We start from the raw sequence: 18,282 nt of genomic DNA, 5'->3' as shown, positions 1-18,282 counted from the left end.
CTATCTGTCTCTGTAAATGCATAACCCGTAAAGACGTTCAATAATTCAGTGGTCGGATTAGCCAGGCGGAGTGGGATGGAAAAACTAACCTGAGCACAGCATTGTCTGTCTGCTCTCAAATTGGACACTCGAAGGAGGCAGCTGGCGGGGCCAGGGGGGTCACTGGACGGGGTGCGTGTGTCTGGCACCAAGGAGATAGGTGGCGTAGGCACCCCGGTTAAGTATGCGCGCGTGCGGGTGCTGGTGCGTGCTGTGACCGTGAAATCCCAATTCTCTCCACTAGGTGCCGTCTTCTTCCCTTATGTGCCAACTTCGTCTCCTTCATTTCCGGGTGGAACGCAGAGGTAAAGCTATGTGAAATCAGATCACAACGAAGTGGACATTGCATGTGTGGTATATTTGTCAACTTTTTTAAGGGACTGTCTGAATGTTGTTGTTGTTTTTTTTAAAATTACATTTATTGAAAACGTCCTCCTTGTGTGGACTGAACGCGCAAAATATAAGGACCATCATGACATTTTATCGCAGACTGGCAGCTAAACAGTCGCTGTTACCTGGTTTGGGTGTCATCTTGTCGCTCCATCTCGGTGCCTATGGCCCGAAGCACCGGGCTATCAAGGCATCGCTGTTGGGGGGTGAACGTCCCTCGACTAGATACGCACACCAGCACGCCCGTGGGCTACACTCACAGACGCCCGAATCTACAGAAGTGGAGTTGAAGAAACTAGATGGGGAAGACACTGGTAGGGTCATCACATTGCCTATCAACAAGCGTCGAAATCACTTGAGTTCTACAGAAGCCTAGGCTACCTGAGCGCAGTGTGTGTGTGTGTGTGTGTGTGTGTGTGTGTGTGTGTGTGTGTGTGTGTGTGTGTGTCCGTGTGTCCGTCTGAGGGCGCTGCCATTACTATCGTAGCCTACTGTAGGTTATGGCCCAGCCTTTCTAATCAACAGGTCTTCATCCACACGTCCCAAAATAGAGGTAGGCTAGCTGCCATGCTCAGGTGTTTTTGGCTGCCCCCCACTCCTCCTCCCCACGGGAGTTTCTGTGGTGATTAATTAACTCGGAGGTAAACAGTGACCTATTTACCCTCCCTGTGCCACATAGTGCAAATCTACTGTGACAACATCTGCACCTGAGCCCACTGTGGATTGATTGTGTGCTGTGGTAATTCCTAAACAAACACAGGTCACACACACATAATAACACCATCTCTCATGCTCAAATTACTGTATTTATTGCAGCAATAAAGGTGACTATCTCACACACTCAGTCATTTCCTCTGTCTCTTCTCCGTTTCTTCTTCCTCATCTCTTCCTTACTCAGGTATAGCGGAGGTCTTGATGTGTCGCGAGAAAGCAAGGAACGCTCTGGGACATGCATTTGTATCTCAGGTGAGCTAGTGTAACCGAGTGAAACGTGAGAGTAGCTGGTGAAACTCATTCCTCAAGGGATTGCTGACAGTCCCTCTAAGAGGGACGTACCTATTGGCGCCACTGTCAGCGTGTCTGCCTCACAAGCAGGAGAGCTTGTCGAACGTGGGTTCGAATCCCACCCTGGGTGAGACCTTAACATGGGTCAAACTGTTGAACATAACGCAGATGGTGGTGATGATGGTGACGCTGCTGTCTCACACACACACACACACACACACACACACACACACACACACACACACACACACACACACACACGTGCGCTGAACCACTCAGCTGACATGGTCATTATCATTCTGCTCTCTAGATGATGGAGCTGGTATCCCACCTGTCTCACGACTCTGGAGTCCGAGTGGTGGTCTTCAGGAGTCTGATACCTGGGGTCTTCTGTGCAGGTGTGTGTGTGTTTATGCCATAATATAGAGTAGGAGTGTGTGTGTGTGTGTGTGTGTGCGTGTGTGTGTGATGGGAACATGTGAAGCTCTCTGTCTCGTACTGTAGGTGCTGACCTGAAGGAGCGGGCTCAGATGGACAATACACAGGCTGACCTGTTTGTACACGGACTGCGCTCACTAATGACAGATATTGGTGAGGTGTGTGTGTGTGTGTGTATATAAGTGTGTGTGTGTGTGTGTATATATGTATGCTACACCCACATCTAACAATATAAAAAAATAATCCATAAAATCCCCAGATCCTGTTTTTAATCTTTATATTCCTAAGGGTCTCCTCTCAATTTACGCTTCCACCTCTCTCTCTCTCTCTCTCTCCATTTATCTCTCCATCTCTCTCTCTCTCCATCTCTCTCTCTCTCTGTCTCTCTCTCCGTCTCTCTCTCTCTCTCTCTCCATCTCTCTCTCCTGCAGATGCCTGATGTCTCAGCCTACAGGCAATCACTTTTGCTCTCTGATATTAGTCTCTCTATAGTGTGCTTCTGTTGCACCCACCGCACTGGTCAAACATTTATGGAGGAATTCTCAGTGCAGTTTCTAACTATGTTTATGTTGCGCTGTGTATAGTTTACTGACTTCACTGAACTCTGTCTCTTCTCTCTGGTCTGCTTCTTGTCATTGGCCTTGCTTTACCTACTGTATGGCAGCTTTGTTGCCCATGCCAACCATTGCGGCAGTGGACGGCTTTGCCCTGGGAGGAGGTCTGGAGCTGGCCCTAGCATGTGACCTCCGCACCGCCTGTGAGTGACCCCTGACCTATGGACACTCGGCTTGTCATCATTGTAGTACTGCGATTTGGCATGGCACTGTGATGTCATACTCATTGATCTGGGTTAACCTTGTATGCTAGAGCAGTGGTTCTGAAATGGGGGTATGTGTACCCCTAGGGGTACGTTGGAGCACTGCAGGGGGTACATTACTTTTTAATGTAATTAAACAAATAAGTAAGTAAGTTTGATAAACCACATTTTATATTCAGTGGTCTCCACAACATCAGCCGAAGATGCAGTGTCTTTGCTCGTAGCTAAAGCCAAAAAGCCATTCACCATAGCTGAAGACCTATTAGCCTAGTTACAGCTGCAACAACACAGCAGATAAATTAAAAACTGTGCCTTTTTCAATTGTTACATTTCAAACATTGTAAATGAAATGTAGCGTTAAAGTGTTTTTCAGTTACAAGGTTGTTGTTTAAATCAGACGCTGATGGCGCTGTATTGTACCTCTTCATAGGCTTTTTTTTCTCTAACAAACATGTTTTGCGCTGGCCAGGGAATACTTGGCTGAAGAAATATTTCAAAGTGGGGACATTGTTGAAAACGTTTGAGAACCACTGTGCTAGAGCACCAAGTACGCTGACAATTAACAGAGGTCGCTGCTGGTGTGTTTTTTGATAATGTCTGGCATGGAATCCTTGTGTGGACAGTTACACGCTAACGGAGAAGAGTGAAACAGCCTGGAGTTGTTCCTGGGCTGGGTGTCAGACAGCTCACGTAATCTTAATGCGAATATGATTGGTTAAATCAGCCAGGCAGCCCAGTGATTGGTTGAGGGGCATCACATTTGGTGAGCAGGTGTTTGTTGTCTGTGTAGCTCTGACAGAAGCATCAGTCAGCCAGGCTTAATGACACTCTGCCAGGGAAACCTTGAACTGTCCTCTGGGCATGTGTGTGTATGTTTCAGCCTACTGTGCACAGATGGGTCTGATTGAGACAACACGGGGGCTGCTCCCAGGGGCAGGTAAGACAACCAGGGGTCTCTCTCTCTCTCTCTCTCTCTCTCACACACACACACACACACACACACACACACACACACACACACACACACACACACACACACACTGTAGAACCAGACACCTTATTGTCTTCCACTATCACATATGTGACATAATCTTATTACCAGAACTATGAAATGTTTCATTTTTATTAGTATTTCATTGTGTGCCTAATGCTCCACTGCGTATTGTTTGCTGTGGAGGAAAGACAACAGACGAACTTGAACTTGACCTTGTTTCTCCTGCAGGGGGCAGCCAGCGTCTGCCTCGGACAGTCAGCCTCGCCATGGCTAAGGAGCTGATCTTCACAGGTGAGGACAGTCTGCGTTCCTACGCACGGCTGTGAATGTGTAATATTACATGACGTACCGTGATATTCAGTCAGTGCAGACACACACACCGCCCCCCCTCTCTGTGAGCAGGTAAGAGAATAGCAGGGCAGAGAGCTCTCGAGCTGGGACTGGTCAACAGAGCTGCGGAGCAGAACCAGGCTGGAGACGCAGCCTACAGAGATGCACTTAGCCTGGCCAGAGAGATACTACCCCAGGTCAGACACACACACACACACACACACACTTTCTCTGTTTCCATCTTCTTCTCTTCTGTGCCTGCCTCTTTTCTTTTTTCTCCCCTCCTCTCTTCAGGCTTCTGTCGTTCCGTGTTTCTCTCACTCCGGTTCAGATGCGCTCAGCTGGCAGGGTCAGCACAGCAGTCAAGTGGAGAAATGGGCCACAGATAGCATGTGCGCACGCACACCATGATAATATGCAGATTAACCCCCCCGCCAACTGCTGCCGTCTCTCCCATCTCATCTCGGCTCAGTCAGTAGCCAGAGAGACCAGGACATCCAGGGTCATTATACAGGAGGACAGTATACAGGAGGTCACTTTAACATGTAAACACATACACCCCCCTCTCTCTGAATCCAGCTCATTCTCAGTCTCTCACCCTCAGGCCCCCATCGCTGTGCGGATGGCCAAGGAGGCCATGAACAGAGGCATGGAGGTACTGTAGGCTCACCCTGCGACATTCTAGGAATTTCAACATTGATCATAATCACATTCGCACCACTCACGTCCACGGATTCAGGCCGCACTCTGTCTCTGGCGGTGATGGCATGCGTTTGATCCGCGCGCGTCAGGAGTTTGATCTGTGTATCTCTCACAGGTGGACATCATCTCGGGGATGGCAATTGAGAGGATGTGCTACGCCCGGGTAAGAGATCTCCCATACTCTCACGCGATTGGTTGTTTATATCCTGGAATATATGTGGGACACACCTGAGAGGTCGATCTCTCTTCTTCCCCCAGGTCATACCAACCAGAGACAGACAAGAGGGCATGGCGGCGTTCATAGCGAAGAGACCCCCGCAGTACACTGGAGAGTAGCACACAAACCCACCCCTCCCTGCACTGGAGTAACACACATTCTCATCATCTGTACCAATGTCAAGTCTTTCCACTCAGCCTGACAGAGGAATGGATTGTCTGATCATGAAAGGATTCTAATAAATTATGTTTTTGTATAGTGTTAGTCTGGATATCACTCCCTCCCTCTCTCGAATGTTGACCTGCATTCTGTTGGCACTACAAGAGGCAATAGTCCCAGCACACCAAAATAAAAGACACCCCAAAATCAATCCACTGATCTCCGCTGCACAAGTAGAGTAGCGGTGAAAGCAATGGACTCCCACGCGGGAGATCGGGGTTCAAGACCCGATGGGGATGATTTTATGGGACTATACCACAAGCCTCCACATGTTCATCCTTTCACTCCAACCTTTACCCCTTGCCTTATAGGTCAGATCCTGTCCCAACCCCAACCCTTATTCTAACCCCAACCAACACTAGACTGTAAGCCAGCGCACCTAGTATAGCGTTTGTCTGGTTGTCACTCCCTCCCTCACTCCCTCCCTCCCTCACTCCGTTGAATGTTGACCTGCATTTCTCTGTTGTGGACGATTTTGGGAAATCATACCCACACCCTCTGCTAGCCTGTGGGTTTATTCCTACGTTTACTTTCGGCCTTTCCATCCCTCTCCCTCCCTCCTTTCACTCTCCTTTCCCCTTTTTTTTGGAAGTACGGGAGAGATTCCATAAGAACAAAAACACTATGACATCCCGCACTTGCAAGTTCCTCGGTAGTGTAGTGGATTAAGTGTCTGACTCCCATACGGGAGATCAGGGTTTGATGATGAATGTTGAGGATGAACCTGTTTGATTCCTAACTTTAGCCACGGCCTTTCTTCCTCTCCGCCTCCTTTTTTCAGACAGACGGGAGAGATCCCATGGGATCAAAAAGTAAAAAAAATAAATAAAAACTTTTAAGGAAATGTACAGTCTGTTTTGCAGATAAATTAACTGTGTCAAACTGATTGCATAAACTGGGTGACCAATTAAGTGACCAATTACAAGTCCCATTGATATACTAGACGTGTGCTTACTGTTATGTTTCTCTGTGTATGCAACTCTGTGTTTTGTTTTCTGCTTCTCCTGTTCTCGGTCCCACTCTCAGATTCCTGAGTGGGTCCAGTTATAATTAATATAATTCAAAGCATTTTAATAAATATGAGCATTGTGATTTTTCATTTGTGTTTGTCACTGGATGTTATAGAAGTTAGGCTATGTAAAATGTGGTTACCTGGTGGTGCTGTCAGTTATTGAATTTATTAAATTTGAAATTATACCTACAGTATAGGTGTCTCAGTAATTACCCGTTATATATTAGGCTATACTTTGCATGTATTTAGCAGGTAAATGTTTAGTAATTGGGGGACTATAAAAGAAAGGGTTACCCAAAAGATTTTCAGAGTAAGTTGATTTAGCAATAGAAATCCATAAGCCTAGGGCCAATCGGCCTAAGATATAGACAAAAAACTAGCGGTGGAATGGTGGTGGGGCAATGCCGTGGAGCAATACCAATCCCTGACGCTAATAATCCGCCAGAGGTCCGCTTGCCATTCGATGTGCAAATGGCCAGGAACGCGCCAGCGGATTCGGCCGGAGGTCCACCAGCTCGTCCATCGGGGACCCGCTGTAGGTCCGCTAGTCCTGTGTTATATTCCGCTCGAGGTCCGCCAACTCGTCCATTGGGGACCCGCTTTAGGTCCACGAGCCTTGAGTTTATCCCTTACCTTTGTCCAGAAACAGAAGTTGAACCAATTTCAGCAAAATGGCTAACGTTACAGGAATCATCAGTGTAACTGCTTTAGCCACTGACTGCTACCATTAATGTTATGGAAGCTGCTGCTAGTTGTTGTGAGCTCATGAGCTAACTGGCTATCCCGCTCTCATTGTGCTGGATTAGCATTGGAAGCATTGGAACTGATGTGTCCAGGCGACAAGACCTTTCTTAATTTATCAGACATTATTTCATGTAATTTCAATTCTCAGCTATTCAGTGGCATGACTAGCTTCTGTCCTACCAGTCTTGAACAGAAACAAGCCAGCCACACACATCAGCCAGGCTGGACCTGGCCTGGTTCCATTAGCGGTAGTGGTCCTGTTTAGATGTGTGGAAGAGTATGTTATTGTAAAAAAAACAAAAACAGGGCTTCTGTTTCACAATGGCATCGCTTGACACGTACGGGTTCCCTGGCACAGATACACAGACAGACACGTTTCCAGCTAAAGATATACATTCTTTATTTCAGAAACTTGAGAACATGACCCTCAGCAGCAAAATGGCTTCCTAACAGATGTATCTGGACTCCCTCATTCAACCTCAGTTTCAAGAAATACTCTGAAACAGGAAACAGGCCATCATCAGGGGCAAAAAAAAGAAAAGACTTTCCACAATGGAATCAGCAACAGCGTCAGGTAAAACAGAATTTCTTCCCACGTGATCTGCCGTTAAAAAACAGACTCATTACAGTGTGTCTTAGGTGAACATTTCCCTTGACGAGGTTGTTAAGGTAAAGTTTAGGATCCATGCAGCCACAGCAAGCACACACATGTACCGAAAAATAAAATAAAACACCGATTTGGAAGCAGCCTGGAAAGGTAAGCATCAGTTTCAGTTGCATAGAGAACAGAGACAGCACTCATGTAAACCACAACCTCAGGTCCAGATCTCCAAAGATGGCCTCTGCTCTGTGTGGCCAGGTGAAAGTTGATGGAGGTTAAACGTCTGCTCTGCCTAGCCAGGTGAACATTGATGGAGGCTGGTCTTTTCAGATCAGACCAGAGAGAGGAGAGAAATCTACCCAACTGTTTAGATGCACCCATACTCTATTTTGTTCGGCGCTTGTACCTTCTACTGCAGTGTGTACATTTTTATTTTTTTTAAAGGAAACAACAAAAACATATACTGTAATATTGTTCTCGTGCAAAACACTTTTGTTTTAACAACTACAATTTATATAATTTCCCACACTATTTATATACACCAATCAGCCACAACATTAAAACCACCTATCTAATATTGTGTAGGTCCGCCTCGTGACAACAGAACAGCTCTGCCCTACAGAGTCATGGATCCACCTCTGAAGGTGTCCTCTATATTTGGGTTTCTATATATATTTGTATGTACTGTATATTTGTATCTGATATTGTATGTGATTGTGTTACTTTGTTGTCTTCAATGCTGCAACAGTGCAAATTTCCCTCAGGGATCAATTAAGTACACTACTACAATACTTACTACTACTACTAGCCTGCTTATTACATTATTGGTGTTTATTACATTAAAAAAGAAACGGATTATAGAGTTATTATATTATTTGTAGTTTATTAGATTATTATTTGCTGCATGGCTATAAAAACCTAAGATACAGTATGTGTTTTTAATCTTGTGACTGATCGGTGAACACAGAATGTACAAAACACTCACTTGTCATGCTGCTAGTTGTACTGTACAAACTCACAACCCTGCATCCCTTACACACACGCGCACGCACACAACACACACACACACACAAACACACTTTATCTGTCTCTCTCACACACACACACATACATACACACACACACACACACACGCAGGGAAGCACAACAGACGGAAATCCTCTCAAGGAAACTCCACTGTTTATAGACATATACTGTAGGTATTCCATCTCCATCAACACATTTATTGCCACTTGTGTCCACTGGAAACTCACTTTTAATGTTTACTTTACAGATTCCTATTCACATAATTCCTACAGTATTTAGCGAGAGCTCAAATCTAGGCATCAGTATGAGCTGGGTTCACTGCTGGCTCACCAGGGCTCTGCTCAGTGACATCCACTTAAAACATAGTAGGTTGAGCATATATGACTCTGCTAGGGTTACAAATTCCGGGAATATTCACAAACCTCCCATGTGAATTAATGGGAATTAACGGGAATAAACTGGAAAACAATTTATTCCAGTTAATTCCCATATATTTCCATTTATTCACATTAATTCCCAGGAATTCACATAAACACCTGTTTGGAATTTTGGGAAGTTTATGAATATTCCCAGGAATTTTGCAACCCTAGACTGCATTGTAAAATATAGATTCAGACTAACTCCCGCATGTGTGACACAATCTCATGCGTATAAATTAGCTTATCAGCCAGTAGGACTCTCAACCCATTAGCTGGGCTTAAAGCTCTGCCTCCAAAGTTGAGGTGAGTGTGTGACTCAAGAGTGAGAGCAGCATGAAAAAAAATCTAAAGGATTTGGCCTTTACAGAGACAAACACATGGCAACATGGACTTTAGATTTCTTTGATCAACGTGACATCTAAGTTTCTTACTCCTTAACACAATTTTCTTATTAGTAGTAGGACACATTTAAATAATTTTGTTTCTGAATCAAACATAGGATAATAAATAACATGTTATGGTGTGTGTGTGTGTGTGTGTGTGTGTGTGTGTGTGTGTGTGTGCAAAGAAACGGGTAGTATCTGTCCTCTCTATTTCCAGCCATGTCCAGTGCGGTCTGGGATGCCAGAGAGAGCAGGAGGGTAGGAGAGATGGCGCCTGGCTGGGCTGTAGGCCTTACTCACCAACAAACACACACCCATTAGGACCCTGGGAACCACGACTCCACCCGTCAATCCCATGTTTGGTGTGACTGCGCCAACAGGATAGGTTCAAAAACAGAGTTCACGCTAGCTGGCAATTACCGCTTTTTGGCTCACATAGTAAATAGGTCATTTTTGGACAATTTCAAATCCTGCCGGACACAATATGTAGGAGAAAATTCCACTCAAATCACTGCACTATATCAAATTTGTATTTTGCGATTGCTTGAGAGGGCTGGATAGCCTAACAGGATGCCAGTCCAACTTTATAAAGACTTTCAACTGGCAAGACGACTGATGTTGGCACACTTGGGGCAATCAAGAGCATAATGTTGATAATGAATAGTAGTAAGGTAATGCATTTCAGACAACTACAATTGTAGGCTTGCTATAGATAAAGAGCATCACAAAAGTAATTTGAATCATTAAAGTTGATAGCTGCTGTTTTCGTTAGGCTATGCAGGGTCTGCCTTTTATCACCTCTGTCAGTATCACAGTCATCACATACCTTCAACTTCTATCAAATGATCAATCAGATACATGACTTTTGTAGTCTAAAATAGCTCATGGAGAACTCAAAGATTTTTTAGATATTTTTTATACAAATAAATGTAATTCCCGAAGGCTTATTTGATTCTTATTGTCTAACCATTTTTTCCCCCAAAATCTAAGGACATGTAACTATTTCAATCTTTTTCACATAATGAAAGCACTTTTCACTAAAACATTTCTGATGCAGGGTAATTTGTTTGATATTATTTTGCTGTTCACAGGTATAGCACGATTTCAGTGAGCACCGATAATATTTTCTTTATGCCTGGGAATTTTTTCATTTGTCCGGCAAATTGAAATAGATTTTTTTTTCTAGCGTAAACCCTGATTCACAACCTGGTCAGGGAGCTTCACTCTCTGGAGGGTGAGACAAAGAGGGAGAGAGAGATAAAAAAAAACTATCAGCATACGGCATCATAAATCAATCAATCAGTATAAACCATACTGCCATGCTCCGCCTCTCCTGTGTGTGTGTGTGTGTGTGTGGGTGGGTGCGTGGGTGTGACTGTGTCTCACCTCTGTGTGTGTGTTTTGGGCACAGGGGCTGGCTCGGCGTTTGTGCGGGCTGGCCCGTGCGCGCCCGGTGGCGCTGTAAACTCTCTAGGATGCTCTGGGTCAGCCGTCTCACGTCCCCGTGGGTGTGCGGGTGCGTCTGGACCTGCTCCAGCTTCAGCAGACCGCCCTCCTCCAGCAGCATGCTGCAGTACCGAGGGGCTGCAGACAGGGGGCAGAGGTAAGCACTGTAAGTGTACATTTACACAATGTACGGCACTGATGACATGTAGACGGACAGTACAATGTATAGGATCACATGGTAAAACATAGTGAACATAATGAATGTGTGTGTGTGTGTGTGTGTGTGTCAGGTGCTCACCGTTCTTACTGCAGACATGCTGCATGGCCCAGGCCGCCCACAGCTGGACTCCAGGTGTGTGGAAGCCCTCCAGCAGAGGGAAGAAGGGGTTGAAAGACCTGTGAGGACAGACGGATGAGATGAGCTCACTCCTCATCCCTCACTCCTCATCCCTCACTCCCACTCCATATGGCTGTACCTCTCTGGAGGAGCGGCGCTGTGTCTCACCTGTAGGCGACCATCTCACATTCCGGCGTCGGCCACTTCAGGATGGCGGAGTGCTGGGGAGGAGAGACACGCGCATATTCCATGAGACACAAACGCGCGTGCGGGCGCACACAGACACAAAACACACATACACACCCCGGTCCTCAGGCCTACCAGTTGCTCCAGCAGGTCGGCCCTGAGAGCCAGGCTCAGCGTCCAGGCCTCCTTCCCCCGGGACGTCAGGTGGGCCAGTATCCCTGCGGCAAAGTAGCTGACCTCCACCTCGGGACTGTGCAGCAGGGACCGGATGTGATCCAGAAAGCCCTGCACCATCAGCTCACCATGCAGCTCCCCTACCTCCGCTATGTTATTCTAGAGAGAGAGAGAGAGAGAGAATGATGGAGGGAGGGGGAGAGAGAGAGGGAGAGAGGAGGTGGAGAGAAGGAGTTTGAGAGAGAGGGAGAGGGAGAGAGAAGGACAGGTTAAGTGTACAGAAAAATGAAAAATGTCACTAGAAATGTAGTCTATCTCCAGACTCAAATATTATGTTGAATCGCTGCGCTCCGCATGCTACATGATAGCTGCAGCAACTTAGTTAGCGTAGGTTACGTAGTATATCAGTAAAATAACTCTCATGGGTCTGGCGTTGAGACTACTAGAAATCTAGTCAGGTAGTCGCTTAGCTGTGATAGGAGGATGTAAAGGGAATCTAGTCAGGTAGTAGCTGTGATAGGAGGATGTAAAGGGAATCTAGTCAGGTAGTAGCTGTGATAGGAGGATGTAAAGTGAATCTAGTCAGGTAGTAGCTGTGATAGGAGGATGTAAAGGGAATCTAGTCAGGTAGTAGCTGTGATAGGAGGATGTAAAGGGAATCTAGTCAGGTAGTAGCTGTGATAGGAGGATGTAAAGGGAATCTAGTCAGGTAGTAGCTGTGATAGGAGGATGTAAAGGGAATCTAGTCAGGTAGTAGCTGTGATAGGAGGATGTAAAGGGAATCTAGTCAGGTAGTAGCTGTGATAGGAGGATGTAAAGGGAGAAACTCACCAGCAGCCCAAGAACCTTCTGCTGAATGGAAGACTCAGTGGGGAAGGACTGCAGAGAGAGATTTGAAGAGTGACAGGCTTGAATCTAAGGCATAAACATTTGAGAGTATAAGTGTGTGTGTGTATGTGTTTTCTCTATACCTCCAGAACTTTGATAAACAGTTCCAACCCCTGGTTTTCTATAAAATGCCGGCAGGTGGTTGGTGATTCGTCTGTGAGGTTCCAGAGTGCGCTCAGTGTGAATTTGAGGGTGGCATCCACCACACCCTGGGTTGCCTTCTGACGCACAATGTGAAGGAGTTGCTGGAGTGAGACGAGAGACAGAGAGAGAGAGAGAGAGAGAGAGACGGGGAGATACGTTGCATTAGGGGTGAGTGAGGACTTTTATTTCACGTGAAAACATGAATCTGAATCTGAATAGTTAGACCAATGAGACTCACTTCCAGCCAAATCTTACCTTCACTATGAACAGCTCTGCTCCCAACTGGGCCGTCTGCTCGGTAGACAACTGCACTCGTACACACATACACACAAACACGTGCACACGCACAAACACATACACACACATTAGTACAGGCGCAAAACCACTGTCCATCCCGACCGTGCACCGACCATACACACACACCCACCTTGGCAGCCAGGATGGAGATGATAGCCACAGCCATCCTCTGCATGTTCTGGTCCTCGTGGTTACACAGCCACTGCATCACCAGCTTGGCAGCCTCAAACCTTAAACACACAGCAAACTTAAAGCGATAAGTTTCCTCATTTACAATGATGTTGTTGATTGATTGAGATCATTTTCAGCTGCTTCCATGCTGTCCTTCGTGTAGGCATACACATATTGCTAATGGTAGCGCAACACAATGGTACCGAGGTAGCATCCACTACCAAGCATACTTCAAAAACACCAAAAACACTCCACGGTGCCCCAAAGCCAATAAAATACAATCTGCATAAAATACAACAACAGTCTGTCGTGGTTAATTTGAGTATTTATACCATCATTTTAGAAGTCAAACTACTGCTGAATCCATTACTTCGTAGGGACCTAATTTCTCTGTGGAAGTACAGCGTGACCTTTATTTTGAAATGCCTTACATAATGGTTTTTGAAGTGCCTTACATAACAGCTAAGTTGTAAATTAGACATTATGTCCAGAATTCCGAACAATGACAAATGGCAAATATTCACAGAGAACCACTTAGGCTTCCAGCATTTGGTTGGTTGGTTGGTCTTAGGTGTCTGCAGTGTTTGCGTGTGTGTGTGTGTCGCACCTATTGAACGGGACCTCTTGTAGAATACGGTCACTGCACAACGACAGCAGGCAGTTCTTCTGCAACTGGAGAGAGATGGTGCAAAGTAGATGTTAGAGCAGAATGTATAATGTTTATCTACAATACAATAACTCATCTACAAACTGTTCTGATTGAGATCTTACTTAGGAGCCTAATGTACATTTCCTGGGATGCTGCGGTTCCAGAGATCACACAAGCGTGCAGAAGGAATCTCGAGCGCACGGATGGATGTTGACGCGCTTTTACGCACGTCCCACTCGAAGCCCCATGTAGTTCTTACAGAGTTGTGCAGGCTACTACTCCATGCATGACATCAACCGAGAAAGTGGGTCTTGGATGTTGAGAAGTCATTAAAGATTGCCCCCAACATGTTAATTGCCTGTGTGCTCATTTGTTGGTAGGCTATTCGTAACACCAACGAAAAGAAAAAAGACTCCAGTCACACAGCCACAACATTGAAAAACTGGGCTTGTGTAAACTACCTTTAACAGTCCAACATGTTTAAAGGACAGCTTTCGGCCTTCTTGTGAGAAATATCCAATTAAATGCCTTCCACGCCTTCTCGTCTACAGCTGAAATGTCACCTGCATTGTGGGTAGCCTGGCCAGGCAGTAGCCCATCAGTTACCGCTGGTACAGTTGCATAGTTGATTCCTAAAGTCTTGAATTTGAAATCAGAGCCTTCTCCTCTAGTTTGCTTTCATCTTCCTCATGTTCATGTTTTAATGATTCAAACATGAACACGAGGAAGCTGAAAGCAAACTAGAGGAGAAATCGGAATCCTCTGAAGAAACATAATCTTCCCTAAATCCATTTACTGTAGAGGAGTAAATGGACTTAGGGAAGATTATCTTTCTTCAGAGGCTAGTTTATTATTTTATTTATTTTTTCTTCAGATTTTGCCGAACTCCTTGACTCTCTCAGCTCCTTGACACTTTCAGCTCCTTGACTCTCTCAGCTCCTTGACACTCTCAGCTCCTTGACACTCTCAGCTCCTTGACTCTCTCATCTTGCAACTATAATTCCAACCCCAGGCGGGGTTGCTGTAACGTGTCGGACCCTCGAGCCGAGATTAAACGGACCACCCTCAGGGAGTGCTCCCTCTGGGATCTGGCCATACTCTGATCTGACCGTACTCTGATCTGGCAAGAACTTGCTGCGAGCCCCGGCCCTCAGTGGACAGCTGTATCAAAATACAGGCCCAGCGGTATCCTTGGTTAAACTGGAGGCCTTAGTGGGGTCTGGTTCGCCTACTGTACCTGCTGGTGGTTGGGGAAGTTCCTCATGGCCTCCAGCAGAAGCTGGGTGACGGTGCCCAACAGTCTCACTGGCATGCCAGCAGCCAGGTCCTGCTTGGTCAGGTTAAACACACACGCACTCGCTGCCAGCTGCACATTTAGAGTGGCGGGGTGGTTCTTCATACCCAACACCACCAACTAGAGAGAGAGAAAGAGAGAGAAAGAGAGAGGGGGGGCGAGGAGTTAGCTTCGGAATACGAAAAGTGAGTGCTACCTACAGTAAATCTGCCTGTGTGTGTGTGCGCGCACGTGTGTGCACGCACATGATCATGTGTACCTTGAGGATATCCGGTCGTGGTTTGTCCATCACATGAGTGAGGTTGAACAGGTGGAACAGAGCCTCCCTCACAAATCCCTCCCTCTCGCTGTAACGACGCAGCGCCTCACAGATCTGGGTCTCATTGGCCTCTCCAGTCACCTTCATCAAACACACACACATATCAGTATGTATTAAGCATACAGTACATGCCTGCACACACTTATACACAACGAGTCAACACACACCTTCAGGCTGCCCTCTCCAGAGAGGAAGTCAGAGAAACCAGCATCTGTAGCCAGCAAGCCCACGAAGGCCATGCCTGGCCTCTCCTCCACAAACGTCTTAACAGCTGCATCTGTTACCTGCCACACACACACACACACACACACACACACACACACACACACACACACACACACACACACACACACACACACACACACACACACACACACACACACACACACACACACACACACACACACACACACACACACACACTAAAAATCTCCATAGGGTTTCCTTCAACTTCCTTAAAGGCCTAAAGAACAGCACCGCCAGTTCCTTGGAGTGACACACAGTCGCACGGCACCTGTTTTCTCCCAGATACGTCCAGGGACACGAGAGCAGGAAGGATCCCCGGCTGTCCCAGCAGCTGGCAAGCCACGTCTGAAGTAAACTGCTTATCATCGCTGATGTCCAGGTGCTGCAGGGGTTGCGTTGTCACACACACACATACACGCAAACAAGCGCACACGCAATCAAAGACAAAGACACACACACACGTATCATCAGTAAAACCCTGTACGCATTGCAAATAAACACATGTGCAACACATGTGCAATGCTGGAGTTAAATAGAACTACACACACACACGCAGAGGCGCACGTCTTGGGGCAGCTCACCTGCAGCGCGTCCAGCTGCCCTATCACGGCCAGCACCTGTGCCGTACTCATCTCCAGCCTCTTCAGCTGGTGGAGCGTCAGGGAGCGTAGCCTCGCCCGCAGCCCCAGCAGTGGGTGCAGGTTGGTGACCGAGGTGTTGGAGAGGTCCAGACTCTCCAGTCGGGGCAGGGAGCACACGTCAGCCAGGCCGGAGTCGTAGAAGTCGACATTGGCCAGAGAGAGCGAGCGCAGGCCCCGGAGGGCGCTGAACCGGTGGCGGCTCGGTTCCTCCAGGGAGGACATGGTCAGGCCGGTCAGCACCAGGCGCTGGAGGCTCTCCTGAACGGACGTGTGTGGGAGAGTGAACAAGTGTGAAGACAAGAGGGGATTTGGATGAGGTTTCTGAGATATTTTTTGCTGAAAGGCAAGACACACACACATACACACACTACTACTACTACTATCACCTGGCAGTGTTTGTTGGTGGCCAGTCCCTGCAGTATATCAGGAATGGTGAGGTCTGCGTTAACTCTGGCGGCGTCCAGCTCTAGTAGCCGGTGAGGACATAGAGCTCGCTGGAACGCCTCTGCAGAGATGCGGGCCGTGCGGACACATGCTCGCCGCAGACGCAGGTACTCACAGCTCCTGAACACACCCACCGTGCTGTCGTTCAGCAGACCTGTGGAGGAGCAACACACAGACGTACTGTCAACAGTACACACACATTGCACAACAATCAAGGCAGGAGAACACAAGTCTGTACAGAATGCTACTTCCTAGGACCGTTCTATTAATACATCCATGCCTAGGACATGGGTTAGCTTGGCCCAAGTCAGGTGACATGTGGAGCTGCCCCACGCACCTTCGGTGGCCATCTTGGCTAAGAGCTGATCAGCCAGCTCCTGTGGGAAGAGCAGTGACTCTCTCAGACACAGTGAGCCATCCGCATGTTTCACACAGAAACGTTCCAGATTCCTACTGATGTAGGACAGACAAAGGTCTGTGAGAGACGCGGGAGATGCCTCATCCTGCAACACACATACACACACAATATGAAATCAGCAATTTTCAGAAAGTAAGCTACTAGCTAGCTATATCCCTGTAGGATGACTGTCAGTGTCATAGGCTACACATTTACATTTCGTTTAACTCGAAGTGATTGAGCAAATGTGTGACAATAAAGGATTCCAATTTCGGCTATCAATCAAGTTGGATTTATATAGCGCCCTTCATGATACCCAGAGCGCTTTACAAAGTCCAGTATTCATTCAGACACAGTCATACCGGTGGTGGTAAGATACATCTGTAGCCACAGCTGCCCTGGGGCAGACTGACAGAAGCGTGGCTGGCAATCAGCGCCTACGACCCCTCCGACCACCACCAATATTCATTCACATTCATACTTAAATGCGATAACGTCACGATTTTTTCTAAATAATAAATAAATACATTCATCTAGGCAACATAATGTTATAACAGTATAGTTTAGGTGAGCTGAACTGTTCAACAATGCTTCTTTCCGTAGACATTTGGGGGAGTGCCATCTGTGTGCCAACTAAGTTACCTGCTGGAAGCGATAGTGCTAAGCTAGCCCCGAAGACATGACCACCTCCCGAGCCCCTCATCGACTAGCATTGATGACGTGTTTATGCAACTAAATACACATATAAAGCTGAACACTTTGCATTCAGACTGTCTATGGTATACAATTGTCGGAGACAATTATTACATGCATAGCTTGTAATTTGTTAGTAACGTTAAACAAGCACTCACCATAGTCAAGAAATTACAGGCCATTTGTAGCGATTGTTCGTCTTGACTCTTGACTCAATAGAGCTACAGTAGGTGTAAATACGTTCAGTCGTCTCTGTTTGCGTTAGTTCATCTGTTTGCAAAGCTCTGTCGATCTTGTTGAATAGCGAGGCTTCAGGCTAGCTATAGCTAACGTTAGCTCACTACGCTAACTTGTTGATGTTGCAGGTAGACAATTTTGCGCCGTTTTTAGTACCATTTTCAACCACGTTTACAAATGAATATGTTGAACACTAGGGTGAATTGCTAGGTAATTATGTCAAGTTAAGATTATATAAAGGAAAACAATAGCTAATTTTAGTCCTCTCTTTGACAGGTAACATAGTAAACAAAGGTTATGATACTGGAAGTACTACTTACAGTAGTCACGTGGGAGGGACTACTACGGAAGCCGTTTGTGCAATATCAGGAAGAAAGCTTGTA

The 18,282-nt window shown here is 46.5% G+C and overlaps 2 protein-coding genes across 3 annotated transcripts; one reads left to right on the top strand and one right to left on the bottom strand.

The window, feature by feature from the left end:
* Positions 1-398: 398 nt before the first annotated feature.
* echdc2 (enoyl CoA hydratase domain containing 2) lies at positions 399-6,211 on the top strand. 2 transcript variants are annotated; one of them, XM_084444289.1, is made up of 11 exons: positions 399-743; positions 1,328-1,395; positions 1,745-1,832; positions 1,939-2,025; positions 2,537-2,629; positions 3,570-3,626; positions 3,912-3,974; positions 4,086-4,210; positions 4,618-4,668; positions 4,831-4,878; positions 4,974-6,211. In XM_084444289.1, the coding sequence occupies exons 1-11, from the start codon at positions 428-430 to the stop codon at positions 5,049-5,051; spliced, it is 1,074 nt and encodes a 357-aa protein (XP_084300415.1). In that variant the 5' UTR covers positions 399-427; the 3' UTR covers positions 5,052-6,211. The 2 variants fall into 2 exon arrangements, 1 of the variants encoding a protein (XP_084300415.1); XR_014630627.1 differs by having other exon boundaries at positions 4,086-4,668; positions 4,974-5,024.
* A 1,206-nt stretch (positions 6,212-7,417) lies between these two features.
* zyg11 (zyg-11 family member, cell cycle regulator) lies at positions 7,418-18,122 on the bottom strand. Its single transcript, XM_084444283.1, has 18 exons — positions 17,821-18,122; positions 16,910-17,075; positions 16,515-16,726; positions 16,069-16,386; positions 15,756-15,869; positions 15,409-15,525; positions 15,182-15,322; positions 14,866-15,042; positions 13,587-13,651; positions 12,939-13,038; positions 12,767-12,817; positions 12,451-12,612; positions 12,311-12,358; positions 11,441-11,638; positions 11,288-11,340; positions 11,081-11,178; positions 10,723-10,920; positions 7,418-10,563 (listed from the first exon to the last, which is right to left on the bottom strand). The coding sequence occupies exons 1-18, from the start codon at positions 17,842-17,844 to the stop codon at positions 10,547-10,549; spliced, it is 2,259 nt and encodes a 752-aa protein (XP_084300409.1). The 5' UTR covers positions 17,845-18,122; the 3' UTR covers positions 7,418-10,546.
* Between the last annotated feature and the right edge of the window lie 160 nt (positions 18,123-18,282).

Source organism: Borostomias antarcticus (genome assembly GCF_949987555.1).
Source record: "Borostomias antarcticus genome assembly, chromosome: 10".
NCBI lineage: Eukaryota > Metazoa > Chordata > Actinopteri > Stomiiformes > Stomiidae > Borostomias > Borostomias antarcticus.
Note: the sequence above shows the minus strand (reverse complement) of the source record. Positions and strands in the feature narration are given on the sequence as shown.